This window comes from Cottoperca gobio, chromosome 20 (assembly GCF_900634415.1).
Source record: "Cottoperca gobio chromosome 20, fCotGob3.1, whole genome shotgun sequence".
Classification (NCBI taxonomy): domain Eukaryota; kingdom Metazoa; phylum Chordata; class Actinopteri; order Perciformes; family Bovichtidae; genus Cottoperca; species Cottoperca gobio.
In genome coordinates, this window is record NC_041374.1 from 10,096,788 (window position 1) to 10,123,561 (window position 26,774).

Consider the following 26,774-nt stretch of genomic DNA (forward strand, 5'->3'; position numbering starts at 1 on the left):
AAGATTGTTAGATTTGTTGCTCACTTTGTCAGTTAGATCATTTTCTATCATTGCACATGCATTTGGGAGCCATAAACAAGATTTACTCAGCTAGAACTGGAACAAATCACTGCCTGCATTTTCTGCATAGCACTGAACGTCCACTTCACTCACCAATTTATAAGAATCAAGGCTGTTGCCAGAAATTGAACATAGCGACCTGATCACATGACATCAGACAGAGAGAGCTGCGTTTGGCAGCAACCCTAATGACAAATTTTCTTCCTTTATACTTTATAAATGATTAATCTCAGCCAAAAGGAAACCTTTATCCGTTTAATCCAGCTCATTTTCTCTCTCAGAGACGTAACAGCAGGTTACAGGCAGTATAAAAATGTAAAAATAATTATCTTAGATGTGGCTTCAAAAGAGAAAAATAAGCATTTCTGTTTATGGAGACATTATTTCCTTTAAGTCCAAAGTCTATTCGGTCACTGTGTTTGATTTCCTTGCTATCAGTGATTTTGCGTGTTGTGATTTGTTCTCTTGTCCACCTCGAGGCCTGATTGCTGCAGAGTGAAAGACTCCATACATTCTGCGGAGAGGTCGCATGAGTGAGGCCGCTGCAGCGATCCCAGCTTTCAAGTTTTGCCAGGGAGGCTACAGGAGGTAATCAGAGGAAAATATGTCCTCTCCTCCTCCATTAGACCAGCCAGCCTCTGTCTGGGAAAATTGATTTCTCCCCTCCTCCTCTCCTCTCCTCTCCTCTTTCTCCTCTTTTTTTTGCGTCTCAGGTTCCATTTGAGGCTTGTTTATCCACTCTCAAGAGTAGGTCTGCGAGACAGAGAGAGAAAAAATAATAGTTAGGCCACGGCAGGTTGTTCACACATATAGCTACCCACCCCCAACAGCATCCACCATCACCTGCAGACACACAGAGGCCTGCAGTGGTTTGAACTCCTCTCTTTCCCCCGGTTTTCCCTTTGCTCATCCTCATCTGCCTAATCCTTTCCTTCCTCTAATGTTCTTTCTCCATCTCTTCACACTTGCATCCCACCCCCCTCTCTCAGAGCCAAGTCTTGGATCAATGCACCATTGATTTTCCTATCAATGAACATTAGTATGGATCAGACTGCTGCTTGCACTGCCCTGCCCTGAAAACTACACACACACATGCACGCTCACACACACACACACACACACACACACACACACACACACACGCATCCATGCACTGAGAGCGCCTGTTGCCACAGGCACCCCAGATTTCATCACTGCTCCGAAAAGGACGAGCTGTGGACAAAGGAAGAACAGCAAGGAAAGACAGCAATGGAAATAAAGCAGGGTGGGATTGATAAAAGAAAGGTTCTAGTTGAAAGCACAGGAGCCAATCAATGAAAGGAGTGACAGAAAGGGAAGGAAATGAAATCAGACTGAGCAGAGTTAGTGTTAGTCTCCACGTAGAGGAAACAGTCATTGGTCAACTGCCTGCTAGTCGATTCACTACAGAATAATTCAGTCTGATTGGCACCCAGCTCAGGCTGCTGATAATGGCTGCTGATCATGACAGAGAATGGATGCGTGTGCTTTACACACCTTTGGGTGTCTTTCCCTCTCCCTCTCCCGCTCACACATACACTGTCTTCTCTCTCACCCTATAATGGGCTCTCTGAGTCAGGTGGAGATTGACACTTTTCTTTCTGCTGTGCTCCTTTTGTGTCCAACATTGCATTCACTCTCTGTGAGCTGGTTTCTGCACACATCAGCTACATTTTGCATCACCAAACAATGAATCTGTGCTCACACGCGACGTTACCAATCTTCAATTAACTCTGCATTCGGGGGAAATTGGAAGGAGGAGAAACAGAACGGAAAATATTTTCTATTTTTCATGTGTCAATGTACGCTGTTACTTTAATAAATGAAAGACTTTATAAAGGGTCTTTCTTGTACAGTGTGAGAGGCCCTGTATCCGTATGAGACGGTGTATAAATGGGCTTTTCTGAAGTCATGTTGTATCTTTCATAATTACTGTTTCCTTTGTCAAACAGAGACAGAGAGATGCTGTGTACACTGGTCTTGGTAGAACAAAGAAACATCCTTCTTTGGGAGTACTGGCATGAAAGTTGATCCTCGGTTAAGACCCCACGTACAAGGAAACTGAGACGCCTCAGGGCCGTCCTTCGCCCTGCCTGATTGTAAAGTGTTTTAATCTGGGCTGCAATGGACGCCTGCCTGCCCCTCTGTCCGTCTTTCTGTACACACAATTATTCATTTATCTATGTTTATTTATTTAGATTTATGGAGTGCCACATTTTTATTGTTTTAACATCATATCTCTACATTTCATATGTTAACACCTTGATATTATCAGCAGCAGAATAGTCCCTCAGGAGCTCTGCTGCATGAGCTCTTGTATGTGTCAGCGTGCGGTCCTTAAACCATACTCTTGTTTGGTCTGCTGTCTGAAATATAAAAGTATTACTTCCTGATTTTCACCGAGTATTTACAGGTCTGTGCAGGCCTGAAGGAACATTCAGTTTGCAGGACAAAGCCTATATTAGGTTTTGATTGGTAGGTTCTTGAATGTTCAAATAGCATTAGGAAATATATAGGCTATGTGAGCTTACATAACATAGCAAACAATAAGGAAAACATTCTTATTGCTGTTTCAAAGCACCATAAAACATCTTCACAAATTATTTTCACAACAACGTCATATTCATAATCTCAACAATCCTTTATGGCGCAGCTGTCCTTCAGACTTCTGCTGCAGCTATCAAACTGGCCTTGAGTTTAAATGTCTACATGTCCCAAAATGTGCTGACAAAAAACAATTATATTCGCAGGTGTAACAGATTCCCTTCAGGCTTCAAAGCCTGGACCCCACAACACAGATGACCTTATGGAAGGAGGAATATTCATGAATGTTATTGCTGGATCTATGATATGATGTGAACTCTGCCTCCCTCAACAACATTTACCAATTCTCTTCTTTGCACTGCCTGCTAATTTCACCGGGACACACGCACGCGCACACAGGAACATACAGTCAACCTGTGGGAGCTGAAGAGTAGAGGGGGGGGGGGGGGGGGGGGGGCGTAGATTTTTCTGGCATGTCAACCGAGACTGTAACCTTTGTAACCGCAAAGTTCAATTACTCACTTAACTCACTTTGATCCTTTCCTCTGCCTCTGATTGAGGCTTTAGCACGTGGACGGACTGGAATGAGGTTCGGTTCTGAATGAGCCATTCGACAACAACACACTCGTCTGGTGGGCCGTAAGGGAAATGTAGCCTACAGAAGCTAGTGTTGGAAAAACTAACAGTGATTAACTTGTTTTTACAATGTTGCAAAACAGATGTGAGTCCGGATTGGTTTGTTTTAGGCCTCGGAACATTTGTATATCACAGATACAGTAAAACAATGGTCTTAAATTGGCTGTAAGTGGAGCAATGCAGAGCCAAATGTGTTAGAACTGCCCTCACAGTCAGTGGCGCATATGGCGGGTCCACCGTGAGAACATGTCCGAAAAAAGACTCGTGTTTAATTCTTTATTTAACTATATTTTAATGTAAATGCGTTTCGTGAGACACGTATAGTCTCTAAACTACGCTCTCAGTTTACGACTTTCTCGGTGTGAAGCCGCTGTGCCGGGGAGCCGAGCAGGACGTGCGGGGAACTGGAGCGGCTGCAGGAGCAGCAGCAGCCGGCAGGAAGCTGCTTTTCACCGGCAGGCAAGAGGAGGAACAGCTGCTCCTGCGCGCTCAGGGAAACACCGGTTCTCTCGCCATTTACGTACCGCAAAATATAAAATATAAGCCTAGTACTAATTGAAAAAAATCTTTTAAAATATATGATATGCATCGTTATATATTCCAGCCAAAATAGTAAATGTTCCAGACACGATATATATATATATATTATTTTTTTTAAAACAGTGGCTGAATAGCAATTTCTGTCAGAATGTTGATAATAATTATTATTATAAAAATGCTAAAATAGTAGTTTATTATGATAAGTAATTGTACCATTTATCTGTGGCACTAAATAATTATTCATGAGACTAATTAGTTGGCCAATTATATTTTAAACATAGCCCGTGTGTTGTATGTTTTATCCTTTATTAGCGGATTAGCCTATTGTTATATTAGAATATTAGGTTTTATATTTTCATATATTTTTTAATATGCAGTTGCAGAACTACACACATGAAAAGGTGAACAGCAGGTTAAAGACTATAAGCCCTGTTATTAAATTTTACGTCAGGTGATATTTGCATTTAATATCCCTCCGCCACACATTGGCCTGCCATATTGTAACTGTGATAGACAGGCTTAAAGGAAGGACTGTAATTACAATCACGTTGAACTCCAAAAGCTTTTATTGTCAGCGTATAGACACACACACACACACACACACACACACACACACACACACACACACACACACACACACACACACACACACACACACCGCTTCAGAGGGGGATAACCAAGCTTATTTTAGACTATGGGATGTATACATTTATTCTTTACATAATCAACAAGAAGCCTTTCTCGCCGTTACATCTGTTACATTTAGGGCTTCTGCCTATAACCGGTGACGCTGCCTGGCGCGAGCGCCAAGTCGTAATGGGAGGTGATGGTGCTGCTGGTTTTAGAGATGGTGAATTAGAGCGGGCATGCGCGCTCTGGTTGAGGTGAATGTGAGCTATTCAAATTTCCATATATGTCCTGTCACAAGGGACCCCCCTCCGCCTCCTTTTCCTCTCTCTCTCTCTCTCTCTCTCTCTCTCTCTCTCTCTCTCTCTCTCTCTCTCTCTCTCTCTCTCTCACACGCACACACAGCCTTCCCCCTCTCTCTCCCTCCTTTCTTTGTTCCCCTCTGATGATTCCCTCTATGAGCTCCCCACAGGACAGAGAGACAGAAACCACACTACTGCCACCCAGCGGCCGCTGAGGCGCGCGACCGTGCGCGCGTGCTCTTTGTTAGCCCCGACCGCCATGAATTTCCATCAACGAGTATTTAAAAAGCCGTCGGTGTCTTTACAATCACACATTTTACAAGAATATTCATGCACAAGGCCGCTCTTGTCTCCCGCCATTTTGCATGTACGGTGTCGGCTCGAGTCGCTGCTGCGCCGACGCACACCTGCGAGCCCTGCTGAAGTGTCCTTGAGCAAGACACTGACCCCATGCTGACCTCTGGGGACGGGGAGGGGGGATTTGTCCTCCTGAGATTATCATATTATCATCAGAGGGTTGTATCCGTGCTTCTTTCTTACTGCTTTCACCACCATATCTGACGGATTACACATCCAAATGATTCAATAAAGAGGAGAATATAGCCTCTGCAGGACAATAATTTAATTAGCTCTATATATAACCTAGTTAATGAGGTACTTAACAGGGAGACGTTAATTACAGATTCTATATGGCCCTGCTTTTTTTTTCTGCAGGGCATCCTCTCTTCTCTGCGCCTTTAAGTGGGATCAATCAATCATAATGTTGCACATTTCATTCACCCGGCTTCACATATTTCTTGTGGTTCCTTCCATCATTTGTGATTCGTGCACACAGTTCCATCACAAAAGAAGGACCCTAATCTTACAACCAAAAAAAAAGAATATGTCAGGTAATATAAAACGATCAGTGTGTTAGTTAAAATAATGAATAATGTAAGTGTTATAAAAGCAGCAGGCAGTGCATTCAGGAGAGGAGGAGGGGATGGTGAGGGGTGTTTTGTCCCAATAGGGGGCAGAATCACTCTGCAAAAAAATCTCTCTTTCTCTCTCTCACACACACACACACACACACACACACACACACACACACACACACACACACACACACACACACACACACACACACACGCACACACACACAGAGGCACTCAGGCAATGCTTTAGGATCTGTTCTTTTTATCTGCAAGCAATTTTCACCTCCTACCAGCTGTCTTAAAAATGACCTTTAAACAGCCTTATATAAATGTGAGCCCAGTGTGCTGTGCTGTTTGTTTGTTTAGTAAATAAACTGAAGAGAAGTGGAGATTAGTTCCAGGGATTTCAGTCTGTTTTCACAAATGAAGCTGATATTACTTTTTTAAACGGGTTGATGTTTGACAAAGTGCAAAAAGTTTTCTTTCCTCCTGGGAGCTCAGATAAGTTCTCCTCTAAAGTTACTGTTTGTGGTTGTGTTTAAAGTTTTAAACTAATAAGCAGATATGAATCAGACTGAATTTATATTTCTCCTCGGGGCCTCATTGTTACATGGAGGTCCTGACCCCGGAGCTGGTGGCTCGGGAGATGTGGTTTCATGCTACTCCATGCTTAATTAAGTTTTAATTAAAGCTAAATCTGGATGTATGGAGCTTATAAATAATAGAATACAACATGGCAGGGCAAATGCATAGGCTAGTTAATATTTTGTCACTTTGCATTAATTTCTTTCTCAACCCTTTTTATGCTCCTCATAAATTCTTCAGGAAATAAATATAATTTGCATATTTCAAGTAGACATTCCTCTCTGCCAGGGAAGGTGTAAATCTGTCTAAAACACATTTTCAACGAATTTCTTTTGGACTGTACATCGACCAGAACATGCTTTTCAAAATGTATTTAGCTCCTCTGACAACTAATGAAGATGCAATGTGTAGAAAAACAATTCCTGGTCTCAAACCTTTAGCTTAGTAACAACTCGTTTATTTTAAATCGTGCAGCCACAGAAACAAAGATGGAGCTGAGAGCTTTATTTATAAGAGTCCCAATAAGCCAGACATGAATTTACGTATCTGCGTATTCACTGCGTTTGGCACATTCATATTGAATGTATGTTTAAAGTGTAAGCTACAGCTCTTATTTTATTTTGTCTCCCTGTCCGTTCACAGCATGTAGAATATAGTAAATGTGTCGCTGCACGATTAAAACAGCTGTTTACTAACGTTATTTGCAAAGTAATTATTTAAGAGAAAGAATGAACTGATGGGTAAACAGTCCGTGTTCACGCTTCTTGTGCTGCAGGAAGAATGAAAGAAAATTGTTTTTTTGTGTTTTGAATAAGCCAAACAAATTCAGTGGTTTATAATTTTCTGCATCACAAAACTGCAGCCTATTCGACAATTAAGGAACTCACCAACTAACTCTTCTCTAACCGTGGCAGCCCTCTGTAGATAATAGCAGCCAGATGGGCTACAGAGCTGTTGTGTTCAGCTTCTAAAAGACACGTTAACAGAGCAATTAAATGTTTCCACTCTGAATTTTAAGAAACGTTGATGTCGCTAAATTGGGAGATTATTTAACCTCAGTGTAAAATGAGCAGAAACATCTCTGCAAGATGCTCATAACTCAATGTATTTCCACTTCACTGTATTAGATGTGTAGTCCATGTTGTAACTTCTTAAGGATGGAGACATGTTACATGGTACAATAAACTACAATGCACACTTACAATAGTGATGCATTTTAAGTTGCACAGACATGCTTTGCAGGTGTAGCCGTGAGGCTTCTGGTCCCTTTATGTTACAAGAAGAGAGAAGAATGAATAACAAGCCAGACCTCAAACACAGGCCTCCACTTCCTGCTTATATTACAAATCCTCACTTCATCCAAAGATCGTACCTTTATTTTTCAGATATGTATTTGTTATTAGTCTATTCTGGAAAACAAAAACAAAGGAAGCACAAAAACGGTCAAAAAAAAATGGTCATCCAAGGTCATATTACTGCAGAGTCTTCTTAAAGGGGATGTTTCCAGTGTCATTGTTCGGATGTAAAGACAGTCAGTGGCGGGAAATAATAACTTAGATTTAAGTGATTATTCAACTGTATTGACCTTCAACCAAGGATGTATAAGAAAAAACAGAAAAGTAAAATGAAATAGAATAGATTTGAATAGAGATGCAGATCAGCGAGGTTAAGCATCCGTCAGAAGCCTGCAGAAGAGTTTGTCATCTTTTTGACCTGTGAAGCTTTATACGACTTACAGCTCAGTTCCACTTTATTTCCACACATCTCAAACACTGCGGACTTTTACAAAGGTCTGAACGTTTAAAAGTTAAAGGCTCTTCAATTAGTGCATTGCCTTGGAGATATCAGCGCGCTTTTGACAGTTTTCATACTTCATGAGGTCACACATTAGAGCAAATCATGCATATTTGAAAGAAATGTTTGTACTTCTTTGTAAATGCAGTATCGGTATTATAGCCTGAAGGCGGATTGTGATTTAGATGATATATCAGAAGCCTGGTGTGTTTCCTGATGCGCTTTAATCCTTAAATATTCACAGGAGCAACATATTAATGAAAAGGAAAAGACTCGAGGTCAGCTGGTCAGTGTTATGTTAAATAAATGAGTCTGAGGATGAAGTAGAAAATCCTAGTTACACTGCAGATACATAGAACTTAATTTACATCGCCAGTTATTAGATCTTATGGAGACTTTTATTTTGAAGGCATCATTAAAAAACTGCATGTAAATACATTAGTCTAATGGATTATATGGCATCATAGGATCAACAATGTTGAGGTTCATACAGGGGGTGTGAATGGGAGACAGGTCGGTTGCAAGTTTTTGACGTCAGGTTTATGGAGCAGCTTCACGCAGAAAATAAATCTGATGATGTAATAGGATGTAAGAGAAGGAAGCCGCTGGGACAGAGGGATGCACATCAAGGAGGAACAACAAGACAGCAGGGAGAGAGTGAAGGCTAATCTATTTCACAACCTGGAGCCAAGATGGACTTTGGACAAAGCGTGGAGTCAGAGGTCACCCCGATAGCTGCGGCGTGTGTGGCCGCGCGAGAGACTGCAATCCTCCTCGTTTCTAGATAGTGAACGACAAGATGACGATCTCACTTCGGAGGATTGATGCAGCCTAAAATTAGTATTTTAAAAAGCGGTGTATACAGGCAACATTTGAGAGTGATAAATAGTTTTTCCTCCAACCCGTGAACTGTCCACTTCTCTAGGTGTTCAGTAACATTGTCCCCATGTGTGTCAAATGATAACGTGACCTAAAGTTTCACAGTTTGGGGAAATTAAGCAGCACAGTGAAGAGCAGTAAAGTAAGTAGGAAGACTAAAAAAGTGCTTTTTATAATGCACTGTTATAGGTTACAAAGTGCTTCACACAAATAATAAAAAGTGATTAGTTCAGCACATGCATTACAACAGAAGAAAACAGCACAATAAAAACAATCCAAAGCACGACAACTCAAAATAAAGTACATGGCTCCAGCACAAAAACACTTAAAGGAGTTCAAGTTGAAGCACATGCACGTGCAGCAAAATCACAGTTAATAATAAAGTCGTGTTTTTATGCAAAAGGGAATTTCCTTTTTCTATAGAGTTCGCTGTCACGGGGTTTCCAGTTCTAGATTGCACAACACATTGATTGCACGTCTTCTCCTGACATGGACATTTATACGTGACCTCCTCTGCGCACTAACACTCTGGCAGGGAAGTCCCCCGCGTCAAAACAGCATATGCAGAGGATTAAAATAGAGAATCATATCAACATGATGACCGAGTTAACGTGTAACAGGTTGGGTTCAGACAGACAATGCTTTGGAGATTAAAAGGGTGTGTCCTGCCTTCACTTTGCACGAGTCACATGCACATTCGTTCTTCATCTGTGTATCCGGATCTTTAATCAGGCTCGTTCAGATGGTTTCAACTCTTCAGGGCACACGATGAAAAGAGTGAAGACTTGAACTGTAACACGTGTCAATGTGGTGTAAGTGTTAGAAGCCAAACATAGACAGTGTTATTTGAATTAAAGGATAAAGAGGCCGGTGCTGTCTTCACATTACATAAACACACAGTAGCCTACAGTTTCACATCTGACAGTCTCAATTAATAATCACATGTCATATCCACGATATGATCTGGTTTCATCTCTTAGGTATTAAAATGCACTATAAAGATAACTATACAGACGGATCTGTGTGTGAGTTCTTGTAAGGGTAAAATATAATGTGTGTAACAGATATTAAACAGAAGGATTACTTATTACATCTGTTAATTAAGTACAAGTAATAATACAGGTGTAGAAATATAACACTAAAGACCTGCATTCAGTATTTCTCCTCAGTAAAGTTACAGAAGTATTAGCATCAAAATATTATTTAAAGTACTCATTCTGCACAATAGTAATATTTCAGAATAATATAGTTAATGTTATATTATTGAACTATAATTATTGATGCAGTGAGTTTATCATTTTAATGCTGCAGTTTGTAAAGGAGAAGTTTTTTCTAGTTTATCCTATAATAATACATGATAGATTATTTGTTGATTATATTTTGTATTATTAATATGCATCTTCGAAGTACCTAAAATGATCCAATTACTGTAGTGCAGTTAAGAGTATGGCCTGAATCTGAATTGTAGAGGAGTAGAAGTACAAATACAAGTACCTCAAAATTGTACTTAAGTGATCTACAGTAGCTTACTTGTGTACATGTATGCAACTTAGTTACTGTCTGTTAGATCTCATGTTTTCAGCTGGACCCCATCTGAGTATTTGTGTTTCAGTGCAGGCTTCTTGAATATGCAGATTTAACTGCGGACACTTTGCACTAAAGAAGCTTCTTTGGTGCACTTATAGAGTCGAGCACCAAAGGAAACATTGAAATATAAAAACCACCACATCGCCTAAGAGAAGGCTAATTCCCCCCAAATGTTGCTCCCAAAACATCTTCGTGTCGACCCCCGGTGATTTCTGCACATTTGCGAGCCACAGCTCTCAGTAACCGCCTCTGCTGCTCCAGCAGACGCTGCATCAGCTGATCCGTCACGTGGTCTGGTGTCTCGGGTCAGCCTTTTGCAAAATGGAGTTGTCTGAGTCTGTGCAGAGAGGGCTGCAATCTCTGGCCGACCCGTCCGTCTACAACCAGAGCAGCTACCCGGTGCTGGTGGACGTGTCTTTCCGGAGCCTGCTCTCCTCTCACGCCGACCCCGGAGTCCTCGGTGAGCTTCTCCCCGCCGCCGCTGCTGCTTTTGTCTCCTCTGCTGCTTCCGGTTTCGGATGTGTGGAGGAGCTGCCTCGATGTTTGCAGGTTTCTCCGGTGTCGCTGCATGCTGCGAGTTGAACCGGATTCCCCGTGTTTATATTAGGATGTTTAACGAGGCGGAGGGGTCTGCAGCCGCTCATCAGCTGGGCTCCAGCGGTCTTATTAGCCCTTTCTGCTGCCTGTTTTACATTCAGCAGCAGTCACACAATCACACTCGGGGTTCCTTTTGTCATTCAAACTGGCAACAAGTCTACTCTGGATATTAGGGAGACTATGCTGGACTATTCCAATCACCATTAGTCAACACTGATGATAGAGACAGATCCGATTGTACCCGCTCTTAGCAGATCTCTCGAAACCAGCAGCTCAGTGTGTTGCTAATTTAGATTTAAGCAGTAAATATAAATTCCGCACAATGACAGGGACTTAGCTGCCTAATGCAATAGTTACCGCTTCTAATTTGTCATGGCTGCTTCGGTTGTTGCCCCCAATATGTGTTGTCCAACTTCTGCAGCATTCCGACTCTTTATAATGGCAGAATCATAGAGCAAGTGAAATGTTCACCGTGCAAACAAACAAAGGACCCCTGGCTGATGCAGCTGAGGGGCCCATTCACATGCAAATCACCATTGATTTCCATTCTGCACGTCAATCTGGTGAGCACAAGTATGGATCGCACATCCAGCCTCCATCACGTATAGGAATAAACGCGTCTGTTGTTTCAACAGAGAATAAAAGCTGCGTGTTATACCTGCAGTAACTTCCTCATAGATCACCGTTTGTTTGTGTCACAGATCAGCCCGAGCTGAAGCAGCTCGACCAGATTGTGCTGAAACAGAGTCACACTGCAGCGACCACCTTCATACTGGAGGCGGTGAAACAAAGCGCAGACAAGTCCACCATCAGGTAGGAGACAGAAGGTTTCCTGTACCATGCTGCACGTGCTAAACATAGGCTCATTAGTTGTCCGTATGTAGCTTAGAACATTGTGCTCGTATGACACAGGAAATATGTTGCACTACAGTGTTTTATATTATATATTTTCTGCACGTTTCTAACCATATTATATGTAAGGAAACGTTTCCTGCTGATCTCCCAGAGACTCTGAGCCTGATATTGAAAATGAATGTAATTAATTGTAGTGTACTATAATATATATAAAATAATGTGAAGCAATGAGGTCATACTGTTATTAAAATGAGTTAAGTCCCTATGCTGCTGTTGACTGTCCCATATGTGTAACTATGGGATGTCCTGTTCCCAAAAATACACAAAGTGGAAAGTTATTATTAGTCATTATTAGGCAACTTTTGGAAATTGTCTGCAAGTTTTATGGAACAGCAAATGGATACAAATAAATTAATAATAAGTTCTGGTACATTTGACATATTGGTCTGAGTGGATCAGTGGTGATTAATATACAGTTTCTCACAATTGTCCATCTGCATTTTAGTCATAATGAAAACCCAAATGTGCAGCTCCAAGAGACCATGAGCTGCACAAGATAGGCTGTCTCATTCTGAACACCCGAAGCTGTAAGAAGATTTTAGGATTAGAAAAGTGAAGGTGATATTTGGATCATCATCAGGTGTTCAGGAAGATAAACTGTGTGTGTGTGTGTGTGTGGGTGTGGGTGTGTGTGTGTGTGTGTGTTCTTGCAGACACACTGACTTATTTGTTCCCCTGTAAAAAAAATTTAAAGGGAAAAAAATAATACATGTGTTACAATTAAAGTGTAAACATGTGAAGCTTTTACTATTTCAAAGAGACAATGTAAAGCTAACGTTTTGTAAAATCTAATAAAAGTGTTTTGTTCTTGCAGCTCCTGCCTTGAAGAACTCTCATTCAGTGCAGAGAGAATAGACATTTTCTATAATGCACATCAGGTTTAAACAATTGCATTTTATAAAATACATTTTTTCTTGTAGTTTTGTGACTGATTTGCCCAAAACTCATTGATGCATGTTTTGTTTTACAGAAAAATAAAAAAGAGCTGGAGCGTCTGTTAGCGAGGTAAGTCTGATGCCAGTGGTGAAGACATCTCTGCAGGTTATTTATTTATTTGAGTTGTTTTATCCAAACTGAGCATGTCTCCAGGATGAAACTGGAACATAAGATTTTCTTTTTTAAAGATGTAAATCTGTACATTTTCCTCATTGATGGTTAACAGTTGATCTCAAAATTAAACGTTTTTCCACGTTTCTATTCGACTCTAATGATGATTAATGACATCAGATGTGTGTGTGTTTGTTTGTGTGTGTGAGGGGAGGGGCGCGGGGGGGGGGGTGGGCGGCATTCAAATAGTTTTGATGCAATTTTAAAGAATTGGATTAGATTTATCAAAATGGAGTGAAGAGCAAGTTGTCCCTTCAGCCCAGCGAGGAGCAGAAAGAGTAAACACGGACATGGAGTGATTCCCTGCAATGTGAAAGTTTTATGACGCAACGTGAAAGAGTCACGTGTCTGCAAACGGATTTAAAAGCAGTTGCACATAAATTGTCAATTCATAAAAAAGAGCACGGAAAGTATTTTCCTCTCATTAAAAGCATGACTCATGAAACGGTAAACGGTGTGACCTGTGGTTAAATGTTGAGAGGCTAAACAAGCTCATGCATGTTCAGAACACCTTTCCTCTTTTTCTCCATCTCAATTTAATCAAAATTACAGATGCAACAAAGTCATTTCTGTGTCTCTCTAGCATAGGTAGGTGTCCACCTCATGTTAACGACGCGTCATGGCGGCTCCAATACCACGTGAAGGTACAGAAAACACGTTTTGGAACACATTTAGTCTTTCTGTCTAAACTTTGTTGCGCCAAACTGAAATGTTGTTTCCCCGACAGAACAGTCAGGTCGATAAGATCAACGAGCCTTTCTACTGTATTTCATTGAACACTGAGGTAAGACTCTTAACTCTTTTTTTTTACCTCCACTTTCTTGGATTTTCCTGGATGTGTTTGGTGCGTTTCTGTGCGTAAAATAACGATCTGCTCCTTTTTTGTTAGAATGAAGGATCCTCGGAAGATGTCAACTTCACCTGCACAGTGGAGCAGCTACAGGTGGAGGAAGGATTCTGTTCCTGTCATTTTTATTCAACAGTTACACCGTCTTGAAGTTGCATCATAAGCTTTCAGGCTCCACATTCATCCTCCTTATGAAAAGAAAGAAAATAAGTCAGACAGGGCAACTTCCATAGAAAACTCATGTTGCATGGTCTCATTATATCTGTGCGTTCAACATAATAAATAAAAGGTCTTTTTCTCAATGCTGCAGCCAAACATAACATATGGAACCTGCAGAACCCGATAGATTCATCTAGTATATAAAGTATAAACCATGAAGGTTTATTAAGCTTCATCACTGAAGCTTTTATAAGATTATAAAGTTCCAGTGTGAGCTCAACTGTTTGATGCTTTCTGTTCATGTAAAGGGCTGGAAATATTTGGGGACATGCAGAGATATTATAACAAAACAATCTGAATGCATACTAATTCTGTTTAATTCTTATTTGTAATTTGTTTATTCAATTCATAGCGCAATTTTTATTTTTATTTAATGATATTTTATTTTATGCTCGCCGGACATGTTTCTATTGAAAATGATCAGTGATTGCTTGTTTTCAGGATTTGGTGGGAAAGCTCAAAGACGCTGCCAAGAGTGTGGAGAAAGCCAGTCAGATGTGATGTCGGTGTCCAGTTTCCTCGTCTTTCCTGCACCACAAAGCACTGAACCTCTGCAGTTTCTAGCGGCATTACTCGTCTCTTTATAGTTTATTTTGTACCTGAGCTTGACATGACGTGAATGCATGTGAGACGATTATCATTCCAATGTGTGTGTTTCAATTAAAACAGAAAAATATATATAATCCACTTTGTGCTTTTGAATATGTTCACGGCTTGATTCGCTCACACTGATCCATAAAGTCCTCAGAACTTTACATTTGGTAGGGAAATATTTGATTAAAGCCAGTGTCATAGATATGTGAAACATTTAGTCAGAATATGAAGCCAATTAAATAAATGGTAGCTGTGTTTTGTCTACTCATGTTTCATGACTCAGGTTGATGGGAGTTATTTATAAAAGACAAACATTAAAGTAAATGTAAGAATGTCGCTCCCTTTTTAGACTTTCTTAAGCTTTCTGCATCCACCTCACAGCTGAAAGTTCAAAGCCCCTCAGCTGAAGCACCACAGCGGCTCGGCTTCCATAAACATCCGAGATTCCTTCATTTTCTGCAGCGCTGGCTGAAGGATAAAGGCTCCAATTCATCAAGTGGAAGTTGCGGCGCATTTTTCCGCAGATGTCAGGACAGCCTGTGACAAAGGTTTGACACCAGAGCCATTAGTCACATGGACGTGTTTTAACCAAGTGCGTGGGTCTTTTAAAGCAGCGATTAACAGAGATTTACAAGGTAGCTGCCTGCTGCTGCAATAGGCTGAGTTTTAGAGAGTGGATTGAAGCATTTGACGGTCAAAAACGGCACGAACGTGTTTGAGTGCGTGCGCTGCAGTTATTTTTAACATCAGAGACGAGGGCACACCATCAGTAGCCTACTTATAGACGCACCTAATCTTAGAGCCACTTAAAAGTAGGAGAGTCTATTAAGAGAGTGGGTTGAGGCTTTTCGAGGTGAAACGTGTTTAAACTGTTTGAATGTTTTAGGTTATTTTAAATCATGCGTCATAGAAAGACCAACATACACCGACAGTATTTATTAAATATGTGCCCTGAAGCAGCTGCCCGGTGTCCGTACGGCTCGAGTTGAGCACACACAGTTAGTTGTTTATGAGATTTGGTGGTTAACAGGCTAATCAAATGTACATTTGTGTGTTATTTAATATCGTGCGTAGCATACTGGGAGAAACAGCATACACCGACAGTAATTCCTAGGCTCCCTTAAGCAGCGAGACCACGTGACCAAAGCGGGGCGGTCGAACTACAAGCCATTTTGGGGACGGTGTCAGTTTCCACGGAGCACACACACACTGCTGCATTTTACTGGGGGTGAAGCGGATATTTTGGAGGCAAAGTTATCGGTGCCGAAGTGGAAACCTTCCCGAGCCGAAGCCGGAGGACTGGGCTCTCTTGACGCCGCAGATCGGATACGCTCTCAGCGCGCAAGCAGCGAGGAAACGAGGAGTTTTATTCGCACATCTGAAATGCGCTCCGGTCCGCCGTGCGCTCTCCGCCACTGACAGCGTCTGCAGCCTGCTTCAAGATGGCGGCTCGGCTCCTATTCATTTTCTGCTGATCGCCTCCCAACTTTCATTGTCTATTCGCCTCAAGACCCATCGATTCCCAGCTGAGCATCCAGGTATGTCTTATTCGATATCGCCTCTAACTAACGGGGGCTGAAGGAGAGGTTTGACTCGGTGCTTTTGTGTTTTTTCTACGTACCGATCCAGCGGTGGATGTGGAGCTTTCAACGGTGGCTGCAGCGATCACCGACGTGGAGCTCCGTGTGTCTCTGCTCACCACTTTTTTTTTTTTGCAAAACATGTTCCCCGCTCGGTCACGAACGCGAATTCAGATCCACGCACACCCAGTGTTGTATGATCTACTGTTCAGTAATGTGTCTGTATGAGTTGGTCGCGCCTGAGCTTTGCACTGCGTCGCTTAGATTTATGTAAAGTGGAAGATCTCAGGCGAACCAGGCTGGTTGGCTGAGATGTTAACAACAGCAAGTGCTCCAAACGGTCCTTGTGCGCTCGTATTTCCATACAGCGTCTTTATTTTATAGAGTTTGGATATTTGGGGTGTTGTGAACAAGGTGCTGTATTGATTTTGTGCGTATATGACTAAATGCTGGATTTATTAACTTAACTTGGATTGCTCCCATAGACGTGACGAGGAGTCATACCATTTCGACTGTGCATAAATGTTTCATGACGGCTGCTTGGGAAACACTGGATCATCATAAAACATGCACGGTAGCTGTTTATGATGAGCTGTATGGTTATCATAATTAAGAAGGATGGTTGGGTTTTTGAAACATTTAAAAAGAAATGCGGGAGACATGTCGGCCAGGATACAAAAGGCTGGCTGCGTCCAGCAAGCAGCCAAAGTCTCGGTAGTTTCACTTTATTTCATATATGTTGATCACAGGTTATGTTTGTTGACATGTAAGCTCATTTGCATTTCCATATTTTCCCCTTCATATGGCTGCATGCTGACGCCGGGGCTCTGAATGTGTTGCTACAGTAAAGGCAGACATGAGCCAGAGCTTTTTCCTCTCGGGGGATAAAAATGATAATTTTACTCATGAATGCTGTTGGGCACCCTCTGTGCGTGCTTAATGGGTTAAAATTAATGTATTTCCTCCCACTCGGGTTTGCACGTTGACAACCTCACAGGTCTGTGAATATGTTATAATGTAGACAGGACTGTTTACAGTGTGTGGTGAGATCTATTTAACGCATCGAACTCAAAGTTATTCATTGACTTTAATAAGTTTCAGTCATGTGGTCAATTAGGAATCCCCCGGTATTTATTTCGAGATTTTCTGAATTGACTGACAGCAGTTAATATGAGGTCTTGGTTTTTTCCCCATTGCCGATTATAATTGGGTTATTTCCAGCTGCTGTTGATTTACGTGTAAGGGGAACCTTTACAAGAGGAGCTGCTCTCGTTTGGGAATAAATGAGGGTTTGGGTCATTGCAAGAAGCGAGGGAAAATCCCCTCATTTGTTGAGGCTTTATTGAGAGAATTAAAGATTCGGCAGCGGTTCTGAATTAATTGATATATCCAAAGAACACAGCCTGTGATGTACAAGTACAGTCGGTGTAATGGGACTTCACTGTGGTGTGTGCTGGTTGGTGCGGTTCGTTCACACTATGAATAAACTTCTTTGACTTGAAGTCTTATAAAGTGAGCATGCAGCTCCCACAGGACGGGGAGAGCAGTTGTCCAAACTCAAGACAATCAAGGCAACATGTAGACATTATCCATGTGTGGAGTCGGAGTCGCTGTCTGCCTGCTGTGGTCCGCTCCAGGAGAGGTTTGGTGGAGCATTGAAGCCGGCCGGGACTCGGGCATTGTGCCGACTGAGGCTCCATAAAGTAACAGTGTGGGCCAGGCTGGCTGTCACCCAAAGATGGTCACCTCCTCGTGTAGGTTACACTGATAGACTTTTAATGACTGCATGTTTTTTTGTATTTCTTATCATATATCACTACCAGCTTTATAATACGCGCCAATTTGGATCTTTGTTATCCAATCTTACAAGATAGGTCTGCCTCATGGCTCTGGCTAAACACTGGATAAAATGCAACAGCGATCTTACTTTGGCATCCGAGGACTTCATTCAGCGTTTGAGTTGAAGTGGTTTGTCATAATCGGGTTTGTAAAGTTACATCCCAAATGGCACAGAGTAGAAGTGATGTTGACGTTTAATGCAGCGGCTGTGTGTGACTTTAGGTGATAATGGCGCAGAATAAATAAGTATGATCCCGTGTGCGCTTCAACTTCAGCAGTGGCTGCTGGCTGGCCATGTTGGTGCTGCTGCTGCACGGTTCTGGGTATCGCGCCATGAAAAACACTGCGCCAAGCGAACCAGAATAAAGCTGCGCTAATTATCCGAGTTGGACACACGGACTGCTCCCGGTGGTCCATAAAGATTTGGGGATCTCATGTAAACGCGTCGGCTATCGTTTTATTTGCCTCTCGAAGGAAACCCCGCAGCCCGTTGAACCGATACGGGCTTTTTTTCCTCCACAAAATGGCAGCCGTGCTGTCGGCAGCCTGGCAGTCCAGCCGCTGTCTGTGTGCGCGGAGGGACGGGGAGCCTCCGGTCCCTCCTCACTCCCGCTCTGCACACCGGCAGCTCGCCGTGCTGTTGTTTTGGTTGGAGATTCTGCCTCGTTCTGACTGGCGACCAGCCATGTGGGCTCAAAAGCAAAAGGAGTTGCCATAGAAACACTCAGGTTCCCCCATAGCCCGTGTGGCACACCTGACGCAGTGAATGGGTGTCTCTATCACCCCCCCCCCCCCCCCCTAACCCCGGGTCGCCACAGACCCCATACCAAATATTATTTCCCACCAAAATGTCTTCGGGTAAACGTTATAAAGTGGAGCACAATCTAAACATATCCGCTTTTATTGAGAGATGCATCACGAGACGACATTTCTATTTGATGCTGCTTTATAATTGTTAGCCTGAGCTACAGATGTATGTCTCGACACGTGCTATTTAATTTAAAACTACAGTTTATGTTTATGTTTGTATGTTTATGTCATTAAATGCCGCATTATGCATCTAACGTCAGATTATTGCAAATGTGCGATTCAGGAGAACATGTCCAAATGTAAGATTCTGTCCCATCGTGGCTCTTTTTTGGAGCTGATGAACATTTTTTGTGTGTGTGGTTAGAGCTGCACTGTTCCTCTGCTGTCGCCATGTGTTTGTTGATTTAAGATGAAGCGAAGGAGAGGATGGAGCGCGCGGCTCCATCGATCCCTCAGTGAAAGTGATTGATTTACGATTATTCACTGCGCCGCGGTCAGGTGACTCTGTGCTGCTGCTGCCTATCAATCTGCCACCGAGCTCCTTCCCCTTTGGTTATTATTGGATTAGCATAAAAGATGATGTTGCTTTAACACAGTCAAACAAACAGCAGCCTTTCTCTCCAAATGGTCCGCGTCGCGTTGTAAGCCTGCAGCCTCTGATGCAGCCTCTGATGCCTCCTCGCCCACCATGCATGCATTGTTTTGACTTGCTTTTTATTTTCTTCCTCGCAGGATTGTTGTTCCTTTCTCTCAACATGCATCGAACCACCAGGATAAAGATTACTGAGCTCAACCCTCACCTCATGTGCGTCCTGTGCGGAGGATACTTCATAGACGCAACGACCATCATCGAATGTCTTCACTCATGTGAGCAAACTGACAAAACAATGGCTGCTCTGTGGCTGCAGCGGGGAACTGTTAATGCAGATGAATGTGACAATATGGCAGCAAGTTATAGTCTACATGAATCTTTTCTTGCATGTTTCCCTTCACATACTCAGAGCAAAGTCTGCTTTAAGGACTTTAAATCTACCAGTGAGTCAGGATATCCTTTCAGATGCCATCTGATATTGACTTTCTTTTCTTCTTGTTCTATGCTTTGCAGTTTGCAAGATGTGCATTGTGCGCTACCTGGAAACCAGCAAATACTGTCCCATCTGTGATGTACAAGTGCATAAAACCAAGCCTCTGCTCAACATTAGGTGAGAACTGTCCCTGTTTTTCTGTTTCCTTCTGTCAGTTTTAGATACAGATTGTATTTATTTTGAAAGCAAAGGAAGCTTTCCCTACGTTGCCTGAGTTTCCCTGAGTAAACTGTCTTGTGTGCTCATCGTGGGTTGAATTGATGTTCCTTCATATCATTAATAATATAAAGATTTAGTTTTCCTTTGTTGCTAATGTTTGGCAGCGACGACAATAGTTTGAACATCCTTTGTTTCCTCTTTGTGGTTTTCCCCTTTGTTTCCCCACTGAACAGCTGGATCAGCCAGTGATTGGTAAAAATATTCAGAACACTTGCATAATATATGTGAGATTTTCTGTCTATCGAGTATGAAAGTGTTGCATGTGCTGCAATGCAAGACATTAGTGACGAGCTGCTATCTGTCGTCTCTAAATGCCTAAACGAATCGGAACAATTCAACCGTCTGTATCAGGTTTATTCTCCAGTTTTAACTGCTGATGTTTGAGCATCTCAAGGACGTTTCTCTCCCTCTCTGCAGGTCGGACAAAACTCTACAGGACATTGTGTACAAGCTCGTCCCCGGCCTCTTCAAAAGTATGTGCTCACTTTCATTCCTCTTGCTTTCTTTTAAACCCTGGTTTCATTCACATCCAGCCGTGTTGGTCCACTTTTACTTTCAGAAATAAGAACGTGTAGAATCCTGATGAATCACTGAAGAGTTGCACATATTTAAATACTCTTCTTAATGTTTTTATAAATGCTTTGCTACGGTTGCCGAGCTGAGATCACATCTGTTGTTTTCATTTCATCTGCTTGTTTTTGTATCTTGTTCTTCTGTGTCTGCTGTTTGATCAAACAAAACATTTAGTTTTATTGCCAAGTCTCATATTTCACTCCTGATAAATGAATGTGGCGTGTTTGTCAGGTTTTGAGGCACCCGTAATGTTACCAGATCCCGTTGTGTTATTTAAGAACTTTATTTATATTTGTGTATCACACTTGTAATTGCTCGTCTCCCTGAATGTCCTCAGATGAAATGAAGAGGAGGAGAGACTTTTACTCGGAGCACCCTGTGGATGGTAAGTTAAACAGCATGTATATAAACGTGTTATTTTATTTCCATTTAATCACCACAGAGAAGAGAGAACCATGCTCCCCACGGGTCCTTGAAATCCTTGAAAGATTGTGAATTTGAAGGAAGAAAATCAAGGCCTTTTTTAAAAAGATTTTTTAAAATGGATATAAACAGACATGGGTCATTGAAAGTGCTTGAATTCATAAGAGTTATTTTCGAGCTTCTGTAAAGAGTGCTTCATTATAACTATTCTGTTGTAACTGTGTCTCACACTATGCCATGTTGGGTCCTTGAATTTAAGTGAATTGGGCCTGGAAGCTCCTCAAAGTCCTTGAATCTGATGTTTAGCTGTGAAAACCCTCAAATATGGGATGAAATAAAATACTTAATTTTCTCTCTATTTGAGTTTCATTGCAGTTTAATGCTCCAAGTTATATATTTTATTAATGAATCAGGTCTTTTTAAAACATTTAACTTAATTTCTGTGTGTTTCTACAGCGTCTAATGGATCAAACGAGGATCGTGGAGAAGTGGCAGACGAGGACAAGCGAATTATCACAGATGATGAGATCATCAGCCTCTCCATTGAGTTCTTCAATCACAGCAGGTCGGAGCCGCTGTTTTCATCATTAAGTCTCAATGCTACATGTTCCTGACAGGAGCAAAGTTAATATTTAATTTTCTTCAGTGGCAATAATAATGCTTAAGAAATCATTTGTATTGTCATGTGTTTGATCAGATTGTTTATTTGAAAGACATGTTCTCTCAGATAAGATGCTTTATTGATTAGATCAGAGTGTCCTGCATCAGGAACATAAAGTCCTTTTTATCCTTTAATCAACTATTCGAGAATCGATTAATCATTAAAGTATTTTTTGTTCTTGCAAAAATGTCAAAAAATGCTGTTTTCTTGTTTTTCTTTGTTTTATATCATATTAAACTGAACACTTTTGGAGAAACTGAGATGGAACATTTTCCACTATTGTCTTACATTTTATAGACCAAACGATTAATCGGTAACAAAAAGGACAAAAAGGACAAATGAGTCATAAGTTTCTTCAGGTTAACAAATTGGCCTTTTTCCAATGATCATTTCTGGATACACACGAATACTTCAGCTCCTTTTGTTAAGAAGAGACTGATAATTATGTAACATGTTGTCTCTCTCTGATTCAGCTCTAATGGAATTTTTTTAATTTTTTATTTCAATTCATGTTCTGCAATTTATAAGCATTTTAAGGACTATATTTGACACATGAGTAATAAGCTACAAGTATATGTGTTGAATATAGTTTCAAGAAGAAAATAAATTCTATGTGAGGGGGAAGAAAGTAAAGCAAAAAAGTGCACGCTCCAGGTCATCGAATGTCCACAAAATATATATTTAAATGTTTAAATATCATGTTATTTATTGCTAATAATGACATGTTGTTATTGCATGTAGGTATGAAAAACATAAATATCACAGAGCTGTAAATGTTTTTATTCCGTGCAGACTGGGCAGTGCAGTGGAGGACAAGCAGTCTAAAGATCAGAATATGGCAAGTTCTCTGCAGCATTGTTTCTTTTGTTTAATGTTCCACCTCTGTTGTGAAATCTGACACATTTTACAAACATGGTTTCCTCTTGAGATAAGGCTTCATTGTTTCTGTGAAGCAAATTGTTTTCCTGCTTGGTGGAGCTGGCTGTAATGATTTTAGATGCTTAACTTCATAGCAATGTTCTTCTACACAAATATGTCAGATGTATAATTGTGGAATACTTTTCTAATCTGCAGGTGGCAAACAAGAGGTACCTGCAGTGTCCAGCCGCCATGACAGTCATGCATCTGAGGAAGTTTCTGCGCAGCAAAATGGACATCCCAAATGCCTACCAGGTCTTCATTTAATTACTGATTATTTATTTATTTATTATGTGACTAATTTAAACATTTAAAGTACTTGAATATAAATCTGTCGGCTCAAGGGAATTGTGATATTATAATTAGTTTATTCTATTAAAATTAAAATGTACTCTTATTTTTCCTCCAGGTTGAAGTCATGTATGAAGACGAACCTCTGAAAGATTACTACACGTTAATGGATATAGCTTATATCTACACCTGGAGACGGGTAAGAGATCTTTATGGACAAATAAACTTGTTTTCAGTTGGTTAATCAAATGTTCTTATTTTACCTATTTATCTATAATATTGTAATGATAATATTAAGTCTTACTTTAGCTATTATCATGTTGGTCTTATCATATGGAGCATATATTTAAACCTTGTGTGTAATTATTCTACAAATGCAGTTTTTAATTACAGCAATTACATCATGCTCTTGAATTTATATTTTATTTTAATAATGAATTAATTTAGGATCACACATTTTGATTTAGTTGCATCAAATATATTGTAAAACACTGCACATAAAACAAATGTCTGTTAAATATGGGTGTAGCTCAGACGATGTTTTATACATTTCCAAAATTAAAATCTGGCTTGTAGGCCCACATGTAGGTTATTCCCTGAGAAATGCAAAAATACATCTGATCTTTAAATACATTTGATTTATTGTTACTAAGACGAGATAGAAGTGCTTCATCGGTCCTTCAGAATATATTCTGAACATTTAAAAGTGTTTGGTTACATATTTTTATGAGGAATAATTCGGCCTACAAAGTTGGATGTAGTTTTGGGACAATGAAATGAAGGCATTTCCGTAATTGGGTTATGTTTGGAATTGGATAGTTTTGACAAATGTATTTGGAGTTAAATTGCTTAATTAAGGCTCCTTAACAACTTCCCTTCAGGCTAGTGGAGAGAAAACATTCCTAATACACATTTAGATATTTATTTTTACTAACTTTGTCTATTTGAGTGTGTAGATTTCTCCTATATTCACTTACATAATGCCTCATTTGCATACATTCAGAAAACGTGTAATACAAATATTGTCTTTAATGTAAGTTATCAACTGTTATCAAGTTTCATGGTGGTCTCTATTAGCCTACTTTAATTTATTTTATCTTTAGTGTCTCCCGTTAAGGCTGGTTGTTATTCAATTGTTCTAATAATCTATTATCTCTCCACACACACACACACACACACACACACACACACACACACACACACACAGAACGGCCCGTTGCCGCTGAAGTACAGAGTCAGACCCAACTGCAAGAAGATGAAGGTGAGCCACGTGCAGCAGGAAGGCCAGAACAGTGCGAACAGATCCGGCCCAGAGAGCGATTCTGCCAGCGACAAAGCAGGGAGTCCCGCCGGGGCTCCGTCCACGTCCTCGTCGCTGCCGAGCCCCGTAACGCCTCCGCAGCTCCAGCATCCGCAGCTCCCGCATCCGCAGCCTTCGCATCCTCAGCTACCGCATCCTCAGCTCCCTCACCCGCAGCTCCCTCACCCGCACCCGCAGCTCCTGCACGGCCCCATTAACGTCAACGGGACCCCGGCCGCTGCCCCTCCGACCCCCAGCCGGTCCTTCTCCCAGTTCGGCGGCGGCGGCGGCGGCAGCAAGCCCCGGAAAGTTTCCCTGAACGGCTCGTCGACCTCCTCCGGGTGACGCGGAGCTCCTGAACCGACCAGCCAACGCCAGACTCCCGCTCAGCTAATACTGTTTTCATGCCAATGTAGTTCCATTGTGTAGACAATGTTATCTTTCTCTCTCCATCTGTTGTTCTGAATATTATGGCATCATTATGTAACTTTAAACGTAGTGGAATCAGAGACATTTAAAAATAAAAGGAACGAGGAAGTTGGGTTGCTGGGAATCTTTTTAATATGGAAGCAGATTTTGATGTTGAAGAGAAAAAAAAGATTGAAAGTTTGAAAGCAGAAGGACAAGCATTTATCTCATGTTAAAGCTACATCTTTATTTTACACAATCGACTGAAGATGGACTTTTATATTTTCTTTTACGTTTTTTTTTTTCCAGATTAAACGTGTCTATCATGATTATTTCATGTGTGTTGGGATATTTTGAACCTGTCAGTTTAAACATGCATGCATCATGATAACACTTCCTTTTCTTTTATGAAAGAGGATTATGCGTGTTTGCCCCTAAAGTCTCCTTTTGGTTTTTGGAAGTGTTTCAGGCGTCGATCTTGAAGTTTGGCGCTGTTGGCTTCACGGAACACTTGCCTACATGGAGGGGAAACAATTTAAATTGCCTTTTACTGGAAAAAAAACAACAGTTTCTTGTAGCTGCAGTGGAATCGGATTGCTTATGCACCGCGTCTTTAACACGTTATAAGCAGTTTTAGAGAATCCACGTGTAAATAGAAACAAAATGCATATTTAATCAGCGATGATGTTATTCTCTTATTCCCCTTTGTTCTTCGTGAATGATTTGGACTCCTGTTCGGCTCCATTTCATACTCAATGACAGATGTTTTGATGTCCCCTGTGTTTTCCGTATTTGTATCGCTCGATTGTATGGACAACTTATTGTATTGTTACTGTTGCACAGTATAAAACATCTAAATAAAACATTTTACACTTATAGAAGAAGACAATTTTATTTCTGTGATGGAAGATCCGTCTGGTGTTTTGCATTAACAACAAATAAAGGAATAATGTTCGTGCAGCCGGTGCGCAGCGCCAGATGTCTGAATCCGGTAACTCTGTTAAGGAACTAATCATGTTTCCGAATACATTCAATGAAGATGGAAGATCTTTTGATTTGTGTTTTGTATTGATGATTTATCACTTGAGTAATTGCATTTACTGCACTGAAATGCAGCAGTTTTAATGGAAGATTGACGAAGGACTTTGTATATTTGTCTGAGGCAACAATTTATTATTTTATATTACAGAATAAAATGTCATTGTGATTTTCATTCTCAAAGTACGCTGCCTAATTTGTCACATGTCAGACATTTTTATATTGGACGCTAAAAGTGGACTTCGATTTTATTTTTTAAATGAAGTTTGGATAATTAAAACATTTTATTATTTAAAAAATATTTTGTTCAATTCATTATATAAAAGAAAAACACACAGTTGTGATTTTTAAACCATTTAAAAAGATGTGTTCTAGCTTTCCAATTACACTTAAATATAATGGCTAAATAAAAATGTAACCTGGTTAGTAAATGAGGCGGGCAGCAGGGTGTAAGAATATGAATATATATATATGTATATGTGTATATATATATATATATATATATGTATATGTATATATATATATATATATGTATATATATATATATATATATATATATATATAATATATATATATATATATATATATATATGTATATATATATATATATATATAGTATATATGTATATATATATATGTATATATGTATATATATATATATATATGTATATATATATATGTATATATATATATATATATATATATATATATATACATATATATATATATATATAAAATAAACTGCCGTGAAAGAAAGAACCTCATCATTTCTTGAGTACGTGTTCACATACTCGAAGCATGTAGTCATAAAGCAATACAACGAATAATATTGCTTATTTAGATTCAATATGCCTCCACAGGATG

The 26,774-nt window shown here is 40.5% G+C and overlaps 2 protein-coding genes and 1 long non-coding RNA gene across 5 annotated transcripts; 2 read left to right on the top strand and 1 right to left on the bottom strand.

Moving 5' to 3' along the window:
- Positions 1-302: 302 nt before the first annotated feature.
- On the bottom strand, positions 303-3,596 carry LOC115025673 (uncharacterized). Its single transcript, XR_003834228.1, has 2 exons — positions 3,145-3,596; positions 303-813 (listed from the first exon to the last, which is right to left on the bottom strand). It is a non-coding gene; the product is annotated as an uncharacterized LOC115025673 (long non-coding RNA).
- Positions 3,597-10,707: 7,111 nt separating this feature from the next.
- On the top strand, positions 10,708-14,854 carry commd3 (COMM domain containing 3). The gene is made up of 8 exons (XM_029457640.1): positions 10,708-10,946; positions 11,785-11,896; positions 12,813-12,876; positions 12,969-13,003; positions 13,689-13,749; positions 13,833-13,889; positions 13,995-14,048; positions 14,613-14,854. The coding sequence occupies exons 1-8, from the start codon at positions 10,808-10,810 to the stop codon at positions 14,670-14,672; spliced, it is 582 nt and encodes a 193-aa protein (XP_029313500.1). The 5' UTR covers positions 10,708-10,807; the 3' UTR covers positions 14,673-14,854.
- Positions 14,855-15,197: 343 nt separating this feature from the next.
- bmi1a (bmi1 polycomb ring finger oncogene 1a) lies at positions 15,198-25,750 on the top strand. 3 transcript variants are annotated; one of them, XM_029457637.1, is made up of 10 exons: positions 15,198-15,313; positions 19,727-19,861; positions 20,100-20,196; positions 20,716-20,771; positions 21,209-21,256; positions 21,751-21,859; positions 22,748-22,793; positions 23,030-23,128; positions 23,283-23,363; positions 24,372-25,750. In XM_029457637.1, the coding sequence occupies exons 2-10, from the start codon at positions 19,750-19,752 to the stop codon at positions 24,807-24,809; spliced, it is 1,086 nt and encodes a 361-aa protein (XP_029313497.1). In that variant the 5' UTR covers positions 15,198-15,313; positions 19,727-19,749; the 3' UTR covers positions 24,810-25,750. The 3 variants fall into 3 exon arrangements, with proteins under 3 accessions (XP_029313497.1, XP_029313498.1, XP_029313496.1); XM_029457638.1 differs by lacking the exon at positions 15,198-15,313 and adding an exon at positions 15,380-15,400; XM_029457636.1 differs by lacking the exon at positions 15,198-15,313 and adding an exon at positions 17,645-18,099.
- The last annotated feature ends 1,024 nt before the right edge of the window (positions 25,751-26,774 follow it).

Coding starts and splice junctions, on each gene's coding strand:
- commd3 (XM_029457640.1), top strand. CDS start 10,808: ATGGAGTTGTCTGAGTCTGTGCAGAGAGGGCTGCAATCTCTGGCCGAC. Junction 10,947..11,784: donor CGCCGACCCCGGAGTCCTCG/GTGAGCTTCTCC, acceptor TTTGTGTCACAG/ATCAGCCCGAGCTGAAGCAG. Junction 14,049..14,612: donor GCACAGTGGAGCAGCTACAG/GTGGAGGAAGGA, acceptor GCTTGTTTTCAG/GATTTGGTGGGAAAGCTCAA.
- bmi1a (XM_029457637.1), top strand. CDS start 19,750: ATGCATCGAACCACCAGGATAAAGATTACTGAGCTCAACCCTCACCTC. Junction 19,862..20,099: donor CATCGAATGTCTTCACTCAT/GTGAGCAAACTG, acceptor TATGCTTTGCAG/TTTGCAAGATGTGCATTGTG. Junction 20,772..21,208: donor CGTCCCCGGCCTCTTCAAAA/GTATGTGCTCAC, acceptor GAATGTCCTCAG/ATGAAATGAAGAGGAGGAGA.